This window comes from Grosmannia clavigera (genome assembly GCF_000143105.1).
Source record: "Grosmannia clavigera kw1407 unplaced genomic scaffold GCSC_113, whole genome shotgun sequence".
Classification (NCBI taxonomy): Eukaryota; Fungi; Ascomycota; class Sordariomycetes; order Ophiostomatales; family Ophiostomataceae; genus Leptographium; species Leptographium clavigerum.
In genome coordinates, this window is record NW_014040831.1 from 1,457,165 (window position 1) to 1,473,034 (window position 15,870).

Here is a 15,870-nt window from a genome sequence, read left to right on the forward strand (position 1 = left end):
GGTCTTCTACACCGTTGTCTTTTCGTAGCCAGCCTTCGCGCCGTTGCGCTTCGATATTCTCATCCAGACGTAGATACCAGCAATGATGATAATAAAAAGAAACGCCTTCTGCAGCACAGACCACCCCTCTGAACTGCCGTCAGTGTCGAATGGGTTGGCCTTCTCGGTGGAGGTCGGTGCAGGAATGGCCGGCGAGGTCAAGGTGGCGGTAACAGCGGGAGCGTCTTCCTTGTCGGAGTCGGGAATTTCCGTCGCAGGAATTTCTTCTGCCTCGCCATCGGTACCAATGGCCCATTCAGAGGAGCCATATTCAGAAGCTGCGGTAAAGTGGGAACGAAAGGCGCAAACAATCAGCATTGCCTCAAAGACGATGAGCTATAGATAGAGTGGGGACAAGCAAATGAAGATGTAGGATAGGTTGCCCTCAAATCACTCATTCTCATTCTCATCTCGCCACTATTTCTTGTACTTTTTATAGTTCCACGTGAATACCTTCTGCTGGCACCGGCAGCTCTCCGCTCGCAGCAATCTTGACTGCCTTGACGGGCTTGTCAGAGGCGCCCTTCGGAACGTTTTCAATGATATCAACGACGTCGTAGCCCTCGAGGACCTCGCCGAAGACGACGTGGCGGCCATCAAGCCATCTGCAATTCAGACAATACGTAAGTACATAGTTCTGGTCATTTTTCGCCGAAGTACTGGGCTGTCGCCAATCGGTGGAGAGCAGACGCTGGCATCAACTTACGAAGTGATGACCGTGGTGATGAAGAACTGCGAGCCATTGGTATCCTTTCCAGCATTGGCCATGGAGAGAAGGCCCTTCTTGGAATGCTTGAGCTTGAAGTTTTCGTCCTTGAAGCGGTCGCCGTAAACTGGTTCAATTGTTAGGTAAGGTATGCTAGGAAGTAGCTCGATGAGGACACATACTCGACTTGCCGCCGGTGCCATCACCCTTGGTAAAGTCACCGCCTTGGATCATAAAGTTCTTAATGACACGGTGGAAGTTCGATCCCTCGTAGCCGAAACCCTTCTCGCCAGTAGCCAAGGCGCGGAAGTTCTCCGTGGTCTCAGGAACCGTCTTGCCATAGAGGCCCATGACAATGCGTCCAATTGGCTCATCGCCATGAGTGATATCGAAGTACACCTTGTGGGTAATCTTGGGGCCCTTGGCCGCCTCTGCAGGCTGCGAGAAGAGCATCAGAGCCACTCCAAGAAGGAGGGTCAGAGTGGCAAATAGCCGTAAAAGGCTGGACATGGTTGCGACTCCTGGCGGGACGGAGCACTGGTCGGGAGAGAGTTGTTAGAAAGGAAAGAGAGTGGAAGGACAGGTGAATTGGCTGCCCCGGACGAAGCTGGTTCGATGTGTGAAGGAAAGAGGGTAGGACGTGGAAATCAAGGGGCGGGGAGACGGAGTTGGACAGGTCGCCTTGCTTGAAGCTACGTTTCAAAACTACGTAGGAGGTGTTGCGGCAACTGGCCAATCATATCGGTATAAAGACTCGGGCCCCATACGTACTAATCGGGCTAAGCGCCCGCTGCTTACTGGTCTCAGGCTGCTTATATATTACTCCGTAGACAGTGTAGGACGAAATTTCGCACTTGCTAATTCGAAAACGTTTATTAATCATGCATGCGAGCTTTGCCCAAACAGTCAGCTCGGAGACAAATCGGCCTTCTACTGTGCAGGCTAATAATTCGTCACTGTTTGATTTGCTCGCTTCTGTGAAGATAATAGCGCACATCTGAGAAATGAGGGGCTGTGGCAGAAACGGTACTCTTTAGCTCCATAGCGCCAAAATGATTCCAATGCACTCCGTACGGAGTACTCCGTATCTCGGATTTTAATACGCCTCTGGACGAGGGACCCGTTTGAACTCTTTGGCCCAAGCCAGGCGTAGGAGCCGGTTACATGAGGAGTTCATGATTTTCATCTTCGTAGGCATACAGGAATGAGAATTGTAACATATTGCAGTCACGTTGCAAGAACGAACGGACCCAGTAATCAAAATAAGTTGGTCAAAATCCCTCTACCCTGAGGGGAGCAGTCTTGATTCCACCTGTCTCCGATGAAAACGCCTATACAACACAAAGCCCTGGGTCAGAAAAGTCGCAATTTTGGAAGGGATGAGACAAAGGCCGTTGCGGCAAATCTCCTTCGTTCTCCGTTTTTACGGCCAATAGCCAAATGCAAAAGTCCGTTTTGCTCATAGCGAACTTCATCCGCTGGTTCTGCTATGCTTGGCCTCGCATCCTTCCCCAGCCTCGTTCGCCGGCGGTTGTTGTTTTAGGGAAATGTCATTCTCGGGAATGTTTTCCGAATTTCCGGTGTGTTTTTTAAACGCTCATCAGGGTCATAGCATGTAACGAAAGCTGTACGTGTGCCTTTCCGATCAGATAGCCGCTGCTGCTGCCTGAGGTGCAGGCGGTGCCTGCGAGATGGTCTTTCCAGTGCCGCCCAAGTTGGTCTGAGGCCGCTTGCTCCGGTAGTCGGCAACAGCGGCCTTGATAGCATCCTCTGCAAGCATTGAGCAGTGCAGCTTGACCGGAGGTAGGCAGAGCTCGGATGCGATATCGACATTGCGAATGGCGGCGGCGTCGTCCACTGCAAAACGAAGTCAGAACAACGCTAGGACCCGAGAGCCATCAACAGCCTGTGTGTGCATATGCTACTTACAAGACTTGCCCTGCACCAGCGTCGTAAGGTAGCTAGAGCTGGCAATGGCTGAGCCACAGCCGAACGTCTTGAACTTGGCCTCGATGATCTTGTTGGTGACAGGATCGACCCGGATGTCGAGCTTCATGACGTCGCCACAAGCTGGTGCGCCTACCAATCCCGATCCCACAGAGGGGTCTTTCCGGTCGAGAGAGCCGACATTGCGTGGCCGAGTGTAGTGGTCGATCAGTGCTAAGACAGTTAGCAGGTGCAGCTTGATATAGAAAGGCATGTCGACTATCAATTGTCGATAGCTGAAGAATAGGGAAGCCATATCTTTCTCGTGGTAGAGACGCCGTGCGCTGGGAACAACCGCAGCAGACGCGGCAATCGTTGGCCGCGCAGTACGGAATGCTGTTCTGGCAGAAGAGATCGCGACAGCCGATGCCGCAGAGGCGAGAATGGGGCGAGAGATGAGCGTCCGTGCTGAAAACATCTTGACTGTGAATATCGGAGTAGTTTATGGTGTTTATTTCACTTTGGACGAAGGCGACAAGAAAGGGAAGTGAATGTCAGTGAGAAGATATGGGAGAGATGACGGGGAACGGCGAGAAACTATTGAATTGTAATAGGGCACCGTTTTTCTAACCTCCCTAGGTTGAAGACGGCGAATGGAAAAAGAGGAGAAAGGAAGAAAAAAAATTCGGGGCGGCGATAAAAGCAAGATGGGTGACGTCTGTGAGAGAGCTGTCGGATATAATTGGAGCTCCGGCACCGCGGGATTTGCCTTTCAAGAAATTGCCATACAACAGCACAGGCAAATCCCCTTTGCCACTGCGGGGGCATGTTGGCTCGACTATCTTATCAATCTGCTCGTCCAACCGAAATCGATAGCCGTCATTGAATCGAGATGCTGCACGGCAATCCAAGCATAAGGAGGTATCGCTGAAACCTACAACTATCGGTTATGGGACGCTACGGAATAGCCGGTTCTTTTCCCGCTTTCCGTACTCATTCCTTCGCTTCACATGAATTCAAACGCGATAGGTGCCACTTTTCGGCACACCCTCCTCGGTTCTGAGTGCTAGGGCCGCTGTCGTATTAACGCCGAGCTCGCCGAGGTAATCCGCCCATACGTAGCTACATGCATACTCCGTACATGCGTGGGAGTGCGTCACGCGTACTTGATCTGTTCATTTTCGTGCTTAATCGTTTCCGGTTGGAGTCACGCTGGACCACCAAACGTAGCCGTTTACATCCACAACGACGCCCCCTATTGCTTCTGTTAGTTGGGAGCTTGGAAAAGATCCAGAACTTGTGGGGCAATTTTGGCCCAAGAAACTAATTGACGGTCGCCAATGCAACGGTGGGTTCTACATATGCTTGCACATCACATCGTCGTAAAGATCTGATAACGCGTTTATTCATCATTGGATATTGCCCAACAATAGCGGTATGACAAAAATGTGGCCAACTACATCTGCAAATGTCCATGTGTATTCTAGCTACCCTGAGACTAGATCAATATTGGGCTGATGTTGGTATCGTCGTGCATTCGATGACTCGTCTAATGTTTGACAAACGGGCAATTATCGGCCATACTATGTGGTTTTTACTCGTGTTTTTCTGGCGGTATCGGGTCACCACCTTTGAATTCAAGTGACAACGTGGTGCGTGCTTCGCTCTCTCGTGATATACCAATCAACCTGGCTCATTCTTCCGTGTGACGCTTAATAATAATACACACAACATCAATAAACAACCCTTTAAACATGCCTGACTGGACGCTCGCGTACATTGTTGTCGGCCTCGTTATCCCGCTCGCTTACGTCACCAGTGTCATTTGTGGGATATGGGCACAGCGAAGTGCTGCTTTACGGGCAGCTAAAATACGACAGAGACAAAAAGGCGTTTACGAGACTTACTGGTACGCTTGGACGGATACGAGCACATCTGCAGCCGCCGACAGTTGCTTATATGAGACGACTGGAACGAAAGAATTGGTGAACATGGGGAGGCAGCAGCTAGGACAGGGAAATCTAAAACCTCAGCCGGTCAGTGTGGTCTATTACTACGTCATGTCAAAAACAGCAGTAAGTAAACGGAGCTAACTAAGCAGACGGCTAACAATACAGCCGGTGCAGCCATGACGGCTTTGAGGCTAGCTTGACAAAGCTCGAAGAAAAGACATGAGATCCGGTCTGTGGAGAGAGAGTATGGGGCCATTCTGTTGCTGGAGCAATCGACACTTTCAGTTGCTAGACTTAGGATTTAGTGATAGTAGAAATGCATCTGCTTCGTACCACGGACGTATATTACGAGCAGGCTGAATATTACAGCCTGACTCGAGAAATCCCCCCCTCACCCAAGCAACAGTAGGTTGAGCTCAATGCAGTCGATGTTAATCATCTACATATATTCTTTCTCTTTGTGCCTGGGGCGGCTATTGGAACCCCGACCTATTGAGATTTGTAGACCCCGATAATGTGCCACACCAGCCAGATAACAAAACCACGGCTCTCAGAAGTGCTCGCTCCCAGTATTCCATAGCATCACAAAATACTCAGAAGTAAAGATCCAAAGGCGACCCGTTAACGCCAAGCTGAACGATCCGTAATTACACGCGATAAAGAATTCAAAAGGAAGAGATGACCGAAGCAAAAGTGCTACATGACAGTTCTCACACGGCGTGTGAGAAAAGAAACCAAAACAACGCCGAGCAACAGAATATAGGAAACAAACCCGCTTAACGCCGTGGAGAACCCCAGAGAGGGTCGGAAAGGGGTACAAACTGGATGTCCCGAAGATATGTCTGAAGCGTCTAAGCTACAGCAGGAACCGTGGTTGTTGATAGTCGCTATGACCAGAGCTAATCAAGCGCCGTAGAAGGTGTTGAGCACCTCACCACAACCCCGTGTGGCGGTTGCGGTGTGACGGTAATCGCAAGAGGCGTCTTGGTGGGATGTTGACACGTAGAGCCGATCCAATTGTTCGCAGGTCAAGAGTTATGGGGCCTCCAAATGCCTGCACCCAACGGCTTGCTCACGCCCAATCCCACAGCGATAGCAATGCCGATGATGAGTAGACCGATCAGGATTTTTGCTATAAGACGGTTTCTGCTGCTGAGGCGTGAGAGGCAGGTGTTGGAGCGCCTTATCTTTGCCTCCCTTGCCTTTTTTCTCCAGTGCTTTTGGCCGGGCCAGACCCTTGAGTCGTTGTCGTGCATGCGGCAATCTCCCATTACTCGGGTGCTCTCCTGTCCTCTACTGCTCGAGTGGGTAATGACGGCTTCGACATCTGTATCAAATGGATTGAGGACGGTGGAATCGACTGCTGATGCATCTGAATTGCGAGGTAAGGTGACAGCTTCGACGTGCAGACCGAAGGTGTTCGAGTCTGCTCTTGAAAAATTGGTTGAAGGCTGGTGCGTTGTTTCCATCACTTGAACCTGACTCAACGTGGACTTCTCGACAGGCGACGGTGTCTTCCCTCCAGCAATTTGTACAACCGTCGAAGGGAACAGCGTTTTTTCGTTCACAGAAGCCATAATTTGTGATTATTGAAAAGGCCTCCAATGTCGGGGATGCTATCTTTAAAGGCTTGGAATTGAACAGGCCTTTGTGCCTTGGTAGACAGCGAATGGCGATATATAACGAATAGTCTTGACCAGAGCACAGATCTTCAAGGATTTGTGGTCAGTATCACCCCGTATACTCCGTACGTTACAGATATTGTCCAAGAGCGGACGGTGATAGCAAGGGCATATGTCTGCATACCGGCAATGGGGGGCTAATAAAAGCGACTTGGTTTGGAGACACGGCCGTCCTGGGCAAGATAAACCAAAAGAAAAAAATGCCGTAAATAAGACCGGGTATAGAATGTATTGAACCGTGAAGCCGTTCTAGTTCGGAGGTGGCGATGCTGAAAAGCTAGTAAGTGCTCTCTAGAGAGCGTGTGGTCAAGGTAAAGACTGAATAAAAACAAAGCGCTCCTTATCTTGGCGCGGCGACTTGTTGCCTTGCTCCGTACCTCGTTGCTTCTTCGTTCGGAGGTCCTAAGTAGTAGATAGGTCCCAAGTCCGAAGAAGGAAAGAAGACGGGAGTCGGACAAGGAGGAAAAAGAGGAAGTGCTGGGACTGAAAGAGAAGGTACGGGAAATGAGAGCCCACTTCCAAGGGCAGGAGCAAGGCTCTCGCGAAAATCTTGACTGGGATATACTGCTGCGCTGACTCCATATTTGGGGCACTCGTACCGACATATCGTATGTGTATGGATAACAGTTGGATGGACGCGCCAGCACAAAGGGGTTGTGCCAATATCAACCGCCCACAATCCATTTGGAAAAATAAGCTTGGTTACATGGAGACGGGGCCAGAATCAGGCGAGCGGGCCAGATCTGCTGGCTTAATGTAGTGGCTACTCTTGCCTTCCAGCGTGGCGCGCCCTCCGCTTACAGCTTGCAGGTCGTGGCGGCAGGGGATGCCGAAGCAGTGAATAGGAGAGGGTACTATGTACGGAGTACGACGTAGGGATGAGAGGCTGGGGTAAGGTATCTTATCTTACATGAATTGGAACCTGACTAGCGTTGCCGCTGTCTTGGCTGCCTTGGCGGCTGCACACCTTCCTGGGAAAGCATTTGTATCAGATATCACAAGTATTATTTAGGGGTCAGAACCGTACATGCATATGTAATAGAAGACATGTCTTTATCTTGCGAATGTAACGCACAGCACAGCGCAGCACAATCAGTCTACTCCGTGCACAACCTCCTATTTTCTCGGCCCGTTTCTCTCAGCTATGTACTACGTCGTAAATATTTCCCGAATTACAGTCGTCTCAATTGAGGTTGATGAAGGCTTCTTGTACGGAATAGTACGACGCATTGGTGGAAGTCTGGTATCGTGCCCTATACGGAGCGCTTGTAAGGAGCACTCGTACTCCGTACAGAGTAGTCGTATTCTACTATCTATACTCCGTACGGGGTACGCACATTCCTGCGCCCTGTGGAGTTCTCCTGCTCGTGCGTACGCGTACGAGTGCGCCGTACTCCGTACAGAGTACGTGTTTGTCCTCGCAGACCGCCAGCCCATGTTCTGCGGTAACCGGAAACAGTCCCCACTTGATGCCATTTATTATGGGCGGGCCAGACTGGGCCATGCGAAGCTTGTCTGGTCCACTTATTAAAGACTGCACGGGGCGATAATATGCCATTTTCTCTGTAAATTGCACTATTCCTTCTCTGTACGTCGTAGTATTATACCCCGTAGCGAATCCCGTTACGTGTTTTACTGCCTCTCATGTGTTCGAGGGTGGTAAAAAGTCGTATCTCACTTACAGCACTCGGTCTACGAAGTATTTCTCATTTTTGCCCCCTCTTACGTCCAAAACAACGCTTTGACTTACAGCGCATTTTATCCCTTTATCTTGCAACTGTTAAATGAGAAACATGAAAGACATTGAAGCGAGATGTGATAGACAAGCATGATGTTTGCGTCGTCTGCCTATCCTCGTTATTCCTACGGGGTTCACGTGCAGGAGGCCACAAGAATGTGTGGGTCCGTGACGCTGTACTCCGTATTGCCTCCAACCTTTGCGGATGTCCTTAAACCTGCAGCGACAATGGCAGCATCTGTCCAGCCTTGCATTAAATCATCCTTGTTTCAGGCATGAACCTGCGGCCCTGTCCCCTTTCCACCGTTTCCTACTCTTTCTTGCCTCCCCATTTTTGATTTCGTGATTTTCCACTGTCGCCACCTACGGAGTCGTCTGGGGCGGTGCCCAATTTTGCTCTCATGACGCCTTCCATGATTTTGTCGGGTTTGATCTGAATCGTGGAACATGGACGATGGCCAGACAAATACGGAAACCTATGGCCACTCTAACATTTGTTGACCATGGCTTATGGGCCGTGTGCTAGGCGCCCATTTTTCACTTTTTGTAAGGGAGATCGGCTTACTCAGTGTAATTGTCTTGAACAAACCAGTACTACATCGTATTCGAACCCGATTGAAAGGCTGAGCTACGGAGTGCATAAGAAACAATCATAAGATCAAGCAGACAGGAGGCAAGGGGTGGAACGAAAGACAAAGGAGACAGTCAGGTAAAGATAGCATCGCCAACTGCAACCCATAATTCACATAACAGCAAACAACTAAATAATGTATGTGAGTGGCCTCCTTAACTTGAAACGGGTGACTTGTTTAGTGGGAGAATGTGCTGTAGATCGTGGTGCGTTGAATAGCAGATTCAAGCCGATCATCATTAAAACACGCGCAAGTTCATATACGACGTAAGCAGTGTACGAGTAGTACTCAGTGTTTTCCTCTGTTAGTGACAGTATTCCAAGGACAACTCAGCAAGATGATTGCAGTTGTACGGAGTACTCGTACGTACAACAAGATACATAAGATATGTGCACCAAGATGACTAACCGTGCTCCATAGACACATTCAAGCACGTGCTTATACTGTGGGGCTGGGACTTGAACGCCATTGCAACGAAGCAAAGATATCAGATTCCTATGCATTGCAAGACACACGATGCTCACTATAGCTCAGACGCGATCCCCTCATACACGCACGGGCTTTAGCACATGGAGAACTTATTCTGAGACCTCAGGTGGCCCTGCCCATGAAGTTGAGCCGGGCGCTGTCGACTACATTGTTGATGCCAATTTTGAAGCTGAAGATGAAATCAGCGCCTGCGATGCCATGTGTTGTGCACCCCTAGAATCTTTGCGACAGCCTGTCGAGGTGGGAGAGCTGTGCTCGTATGCTTATCCTTCTTTGGGCATATCTTTACCCTCTCAGCGCTATGCATATCCTAATACCTCTTCCTAGAAGTGGCCATGCCGGAGAGGCTGCGTTTTGGGTCTGGCCTTTGTTCGGGCCGCTACTTTTTGATAACTCGGGTAGTGATGTATGTGGCAGACAGCCCCCCAGTTCTGTTCCTCCTTCTGACACGAACATAGGCGCGCGATGGCCTGGCAAACGAAAGAAGTGTGTTTCTCTGATTACCGTATGTTCCCCTCGCAGACCAACTGGTGACTAACAAATCAGCCTTTCTCTCTTATTTAAGGCTAGCCATGACAATGGCCATAATGGCCATGGCAATCATGGTGTCATTCCACTTCAAGAGGCTGCCGTCAGCACTCGAGTTGCGCATGGCTTTTCCTCTTGGAATCATATTCTGGCTTCTTGCCGTCTTGACTCTTGTCGTCGGTGTGGCCAACTACATCAGTGTGTTTTGGGTTTCCGCGTGATTTCCTCGCCTGCTTCACTTCGATAAAGCTTCTAACCTGTTCAAAGATACTGTCAATAAATACAGCCGCCGCATGGCTATCGTGCAAACTGGCTGGAAGACACAATCGGTACGTCTATGCTATTCCAAGATCCGGTCGTTATTTTATATACTAACGCCACATCTTCCATGCAAGCTTATGGCTACTGTCGCGCTCGCGATATTTGGTTCGTGTGTCAGTCTGCTCGTTATCAACAGACTAAGTGAAAACGATTAAGAAGGGGGGTTTTAATGTTCATTATCGCCCGGTCTTGGCTTAGGTATGGACGTGGTACAAATACGAGACGCCAAATTGAGTATTTGACGAAAATCTACATTAAATACAAAATGACATGGTCTACAGATTTAAAACCACGCATAAATGGCCAAATCTATGAGTATGAAACAGGCTTTCCTCTTGCACAGCTCGCGGCACACCATGTTTTCATCAAACATAATTTCACGCATCCTGCTCACAGAACAGTGTTCCCAGCGGTAGGTTCTTCAGTTCCGTAGCAGCACAACCGCCAACTGTGAGCTGGAGATTCCGCGCATACTCGGCTGCCTGGACATCAACATCTCGCAAGGTCGCCTGTTTGCCCTCCCACGTGAGCAGAGGAAGTTCCACAAAGGATGGCAGGCCGCCTGTTTCAGGCAGAACGTCCAAGAGAGTAGCGCTGGGTCCGAGCGATGCCTCCTCGGTATCTGCAACGCCACCCCCGTGCAGTATTTTGCCGCCGGTCGGGTCGTCTTCTGTTTCGCTGACGACGTCTTTCTCGTATTCCTCCGGCGGTCTGTACAGTTCGTTGTGGATAGTGGCGAGAGCGCCGGCAGTAGTCCCGCTCGGGTACAGCATCCAGTATCCACGGGCTTGGCAAAGTTGCAGGGCATATTCTAGCCACGATGGGAACATTTTGTTGGCAAGTTTTGGCTGCGGCTGACCATCTGCGCCTACCGCTGGCTGTCTCGTCAACAGCTCTGACACAAATCCATGCAGATCTGCCCAGCGCTCTCCAAGGAACAGGGCGGCATTGCTATTTGGTGCTTGCCATAAGAATGGGACAGATCCTTCACGGTCCGATCTGCCTTTCCCGTAGAGGGAAGTTGGAGGCGAGAACTTGGTGCCGTCAATAGCAGTCGAAGGGAGTTCCAAGCTAATCCCAAAGAGCTGCTTCTCTATTTTCGGTAGGCCGGAATATCGATACTCGAGTAGAGTGTACGTGACATCTGCATATATTAGCACTGATTGGAACTGCCAGAAAACAGGGAGAAAAGCATAAAGTGAAACACCCACAATGGAAGAAATCTTCCGATAATTCCGCCTGTGGAGAGAGCACAAGAACATGCGACTTCTTTGGGTCGGCCGGCCAGAACGACTCGAGGAATCGAACGGAGCTGTCTCGTTCATTAATACCATGACTGACGATGCGGTGTCTCAGGGACAGTTGCCGTGAAGCTGGGGGATCGCCCTCTGGCAGCGGGGGCCACTGGAAGGTTGCCAGGTACTCTTGTGTTGGAAGGTCTATCTTTTGAGGGAGCTCAATCGTTAGGTGCGGCACAGCTCGAGAGCCAAAATCAGCACGGCTCAGTGACTTCAGCAGCCGGATTAGACTTCCAGAGGCGCCTGGGACGGCCTGAATAAGGATATCAATGCTGAACGAATTCCAGTCTATAGATGCATCGTCAGCAGGAAGTATGAGATACGACGGATATCGAAGGGTCCCCAACGCACTCGTCAATGATACAGAGTCAAGCTTTGCAATCCAGCCGAAACGCTTGGCACCATCTTCCGGCAGTTCAATAATGGTAGTCGGCGCTCTTTTTACATATACAGCCAGCGCCCTCTTTAAAAATAGTTCTTCGGCGGGCGTGCCATCCACTACGATGACTTGTGGGTGCATGTACAGCTCAATGTTTCCTTTTGATTGTTCCGTCAGCAAGGGCACACAAGACACGGAAGATGTACGTGGACAAAGTTGTACTTAGTGCCTGGTTGGCGCTTTTCTCGATGCGCGCCTCCGTTGAAATAGATGCATAGTCGGGACGACCGTCTATTGAAAGAGGGACATCTTATTAGCACTGTTCTGCTGCTACCGGGGGAAGAACACAAGAGGGACATGCCGTGAAAGGTGATGCGGCATGAATCGTCGATGCCGTTCATCTGCTCAAGCTCTTCTATATCGATCTCGTTCCGACCCACGACGGCAAACTGCACATGATTCCGGAGCTCGGAGCCCATCTGGCAGGCAATGGGAAGAAGAGCTGTGGTGCTTTTCAAGCTTGCCGCCACAAAAAGCACATGCTTATTCACCAGAAGTGAGCTTCGCGTGCTACCGAGGGTGCGAAGAGACGGGAACAGCCGTGACAGTCGATCAATTGGTCCGTTGTATGTGAACACCGAAATGTCCTCTCCATCCGCACCTGTCCTGGTCTCATCGCCGTCCTGCTCGCTTAGTGGGACTTGCGCCCCGGCCGAAAAGCCGGTCGCCGGCTGCCCATACACAGGGCGCCGCCGATCGCGAACACCAACGTCTGAGGGTATGTTCCGTATAAAGGTGTAGATGACGAAGCCAGCTATAGTGGCGAAAAGTAGCCGCTTGAGAAACTTCCGAGGGTGTACCCGCGCAGCCGTGGGAACGAGCATGCGCACGCTCGAAACGCCGCCTTTTGAGGTTTTGTGGTCGTCATCCTTCTTTCCTAGCTCTACGTCGCTGAGGAAGAGTGACTGCATCTTGTCCACTGGGTGCAGAGCACCGCTATCACTGCGCGGCTTCGAGAAAGGGAGAGACAACGAAGAGGTTGGCGATGGGCGACAGAGCCCGCGATCAGTCCGGATGTTCTTAGTACAGCATTCGTGTTGTCGCGTCCGCCGCCATCGATGTAGAGTATGTGCTGTGTCAGCTAAAGCTCCGACGTCGGTTTGTCCGTCGTATTCGCATATCCTGGAGCCAGGAACGCGATTTCGATCGAGGAGACGGTCGATAACCGAATTCGGTGGGATGAAACAGGTATCTCGATGCGTTGCTGCTATCTTCGAACTTAGAATCGTCTGCAAGGCTGATAATTGGCCTAGGTAAAAAAGTGGATTTAATGCGTGTCCTTGGTCGAAACAGAGCCGTATGGCTTAACTAATTATCTTGCCTCGTCCAAGACGAGTCTTTGATCATGAGGATATTGCCTACTCTGAGCAAAATATTGTAAAGAGCACGTTAAACTTGAAAACTGTGTCTCTTCGCATTTACACTTCTAATGTCTATACACTATGTCACGTAGAAACCATGATTTCGCGGCTCATTTGCGTTGCCATAATATTATGTAATCGCGTAGAAGGTCCGAAATTTTTTTCCACTCTTAGAAGTTTATGCTACACAAGCTCTTGCTCCCGTCCCAAATCTACCAGCCTCAATAACCTCTCTTGTCCTGACGTTGAGTGCATTTCATCTCATTTTATTTCATACCCCTGGTTGTCTACTTCTGTGCGTATCTGCCTCATACATCTCTTATTAGATAACACTGCTTGTTTGAGAACATTGGCTTACACCTGAAATTGGAAGCTGTAATAATTGTCTGAAATTTTGGCCAGTCTTCAGCAGCTCAGAGATGGGAAAGTCACGACGCAATAGGGCCGGTGCATCTAACCGCTCCGATCCAGTGGGCGGCCGTCCTAGGACAGTCAAGGAGCCTTCTGACCCACAGCTGGCGGCTCTCCGTAACGACAAGATCTTGCCAGTGGTGAAGGATCTCAGAAGCGCCGATCCTAAGACACGCACAACAGCAGCAGGCGCTATTGCCAACATCGTCGAGGACTCAAAATGCCGGAAGTTGCTGCTCCGGGAGCAGATCGTGCATATCGTCCTTACTGAGACGCTGGCTGACTCCAGCATCGAGAGCAGGGCCGCCGGCTGGGAAATTCTCAACGTGCTGGCACAGAATGAAGAAAGCGATTTCTGTGTGCATCTGTTCCGTTGCGACGTACTGACACCTGCAGAACATGCTCTGAGCCAGGTAAGGATGCTGCTTAGAATTCGAGCTTGCCTTGCAAACACCTATAGCCCACTAACACATTGCCATCCTGTGTCAGGTTCTTGAAACTCTGCAGTCTACGGAGACACCATTCTCCAAGTTGACCAAGGCGCAGCAGGAATTTGTGTGGAGAATCACCTTGTCCATCATTGACCTGGTTGGGCAGCTGGCTGAAGCACGGAGCGAGATTCTCGAGGCGGTAACAGGCAATGCTGCCATAACACGAGCATTCTTTGCGTTGGTGTGCACCTCAGCGGCACCATTCGAAATCCACTGGGCTGCTGTGACGTGCCTTGCTCGGCTGTGCGACGACCAGCGTGCCCTCTCACAAGCCGTAGTCGATGACCAGGTAAGCGGCTGCTACCAGTCGCTGCTGAAGCTCACAGAAGCCGGCGGACCCATGGCGGTGGCTGCGTGCTCCGTCCTGCATTCGGTGTTTGCGACGCTCGAATGGTTTGACCACAGTCCTGGCAGGGATGGTGCCTCAGATGCGATCCTTGTTCCCGTCCTGACGAAGGCGCTGGAGCAGCAACAGCAAGAGCCGAAGGATAAGGCAGAGGACCACTCGACTGAGGTTCTAGGCCAGGCGCTCCAAGTGCTGGCCATGATGGGGACCACGCTGGATACGTCGTTGGAGAAGGGCAACCGTGACGAGGTGGCACTGCTCGGCGGTGCCAGGAAAGGGGCTCTCTTGGACGAGGGCGAAGAGCTTGCCGGTGGAGATGACGACAGCGAAGCCGGCGAAGGCAGCGATGCGGAGATGATGGAGGACGAGGAGGAAGGCGTCCTTACGATTAACGGCAAGAAGAGAGGGAAAGAGCCCAAGACGGACGGATCCGATGCGGGTGGCGAATCGGACGAGGAGATGGACGATGCCGACTTGGACGCAGACATGGAAAATGTGACGGGTGCCGACGAGAAGGACGCAGAAGTCTCGGAGCTGGGTGACCTCCCGACGCTGCGCGAACTGATCGGAACGGCGGTGCCGCAGATCATGCGGGTTGTGAAGGCACGGCCACAAGACGTGGATGAGGCAGCCTTGGCCATCCGACTGGACGCGTTGTCGGCTCTCAACAACATCGCGTGGACGGTGTCGTGCATCGACCTCGCGGATGAGGGCAATGCGGGCATCCGACAGGCATGGGGCCGGGCAGCACGACAGATCTGGCTCGAGGTGGTGCGGCCGCTGGTGACTGGTGCGATCACAGTAGACCTGCAGGTGGCGGCCAAGGTGACGGGCCTGGCCTGGGCGCTGGCGCGGGTTCTGGGCGGCGAGACGCCAGCGGACGCCGGAGAGCAGGAGCGGTTCATGGCCATGCGGGATTCTCTGAGCGGCAGCAGCGGAGAGAGCGGAGAGAGCGTGGATGGTAGCGACCCATTTCAGAGTCCTTCTGTGATGTGTATCGGGGTGCTTGGGCAAATGGCACGTGACCCGGCGCCGGTGGCCACCAACCGCAAGATTGGCGAGTACTTCCTCGGGGTAGTAGAGGCGCTGCCGGCGACACCGATAGCCGACGCGGTCGAGGCGCTGAACCAACTCTTTGACATCTACGGCGACGAGAAGGCCGAGTGCGACAAGGCTGTGTTCTGGCCGGGCAAGTTTCTGGCGCGGCTGGAGGCGGACGTGGCCAAGATCAAGGCGGCAGCCAAGACGATCGACAAGCGGACAGCATCAGAGCTGCGGACGCGCACCGACGAAGCCGTGCTCAACCTCGGGCGCTTTGTGCAGTACAAGAAGAAGCATGCGTCCTGAGAGGGACAAGATTGACATTCACGGAGTTTTGGGGTACTAAAAGAAGAGCGTCTAGCTTCAGCTTTAGAAAGTCAATAGATTGCAGTGTATCAGTGAGGCGTGCAGTCGAGACGGGGCCACGGCCCTTGTCCTCCTCACCCCCGTATCCAGTGAGACCAAAGTTG

At 51.5% G+C, this 15,870-nt stretch overlaps 4 protein-coding genes across 4 annotated transcripts; 1 reads left to right on the top strand and 3 right to left on the bottom strand.

Annotated features, from left to right (window-relative positions):
* Window positions 1-6: 6 nt before the first annotated feature.
* CMQ_4155 (peptidyl-prolyl cis-trans isomerase b precursor) lies at window positions 7-1,255 on the bottom strand (the record flags this gene model as incomplete). The annotated part of the gene is made up of 4 exons (XM_014320093.1): window positions 7-317; window positions 493-644; window positions 746-872; window positions 928-1,255. 4 exons carry the CDS (start codon window positions 1,253-1,255, stop codon window positions 7-9), a joined length of 918 nt encoding a protein of 305 aa, XP_014175568.1.
* A 1,135-nt stretch (window positions 1,256-2,390) lies between these two features.
* CMQ_3778 (iron sulfur cluster assembly protein mitochondrial precursor) lies at window positions 2,391-3,149 on the bottom strand (the record flags this gene model as incomplete). Its single annotated transcript, XM_014319716.1, has 3 exons — window positions 2,391-2,602; window positions 2,675-2,902; window positions 2,990-3,149. The coding sequence occupies 3 exons, from the start codon at window positions 3,147-3,149 to the stop codon at window positions 2,391-2,393; spliced, it is 600 nt and encodes a 199-aa protein (XP_014175191.1).
* A 7,241-nt stretch (window positions 3,150-10,390) lies between these two features.
* On the bottom strand, window positions 10,391-12,661 carry CMQ_4057 (uncharacterized protein; the record flags this gene model as incomplete). Its single annotated transcript, XM_014319995.1, has 4 exons — window positions 10,391-11,157; window positions 11,225-11,599; window positions 11,663-11,848; window positions 12,025-12,661. 4 exons carry the CDS (start codon window positions 12,659-12,661, stop codon window positions 10,391-10,393), a joined length of 1,965 nt encoding a protein of 654 aa, XP_014175470.1.
* An 869-nt stretch (window positions 12,662-13,530) lies between these two features.
* CMQ_3963 (armadillo repeat protein) lies at window positions 13,531-15,706 on the top strand (the record flags this gene model as incomplete). The annotated part of the gene is made up of 2 exons (XM_014319901.1): window positions 13,531-13,935; window positions 14,012-15,706. The coding sequence occupies 2 exons, from the start codon at window positions 13,531-13,533 to the stop codon at window positions 15,704-15,706; spliced, it is 2,100 nt and encodes a 699-aa protein (XP_014175376.1).
* Window positions 15,707-15,870: the final 164 nt, after the last annotated feature.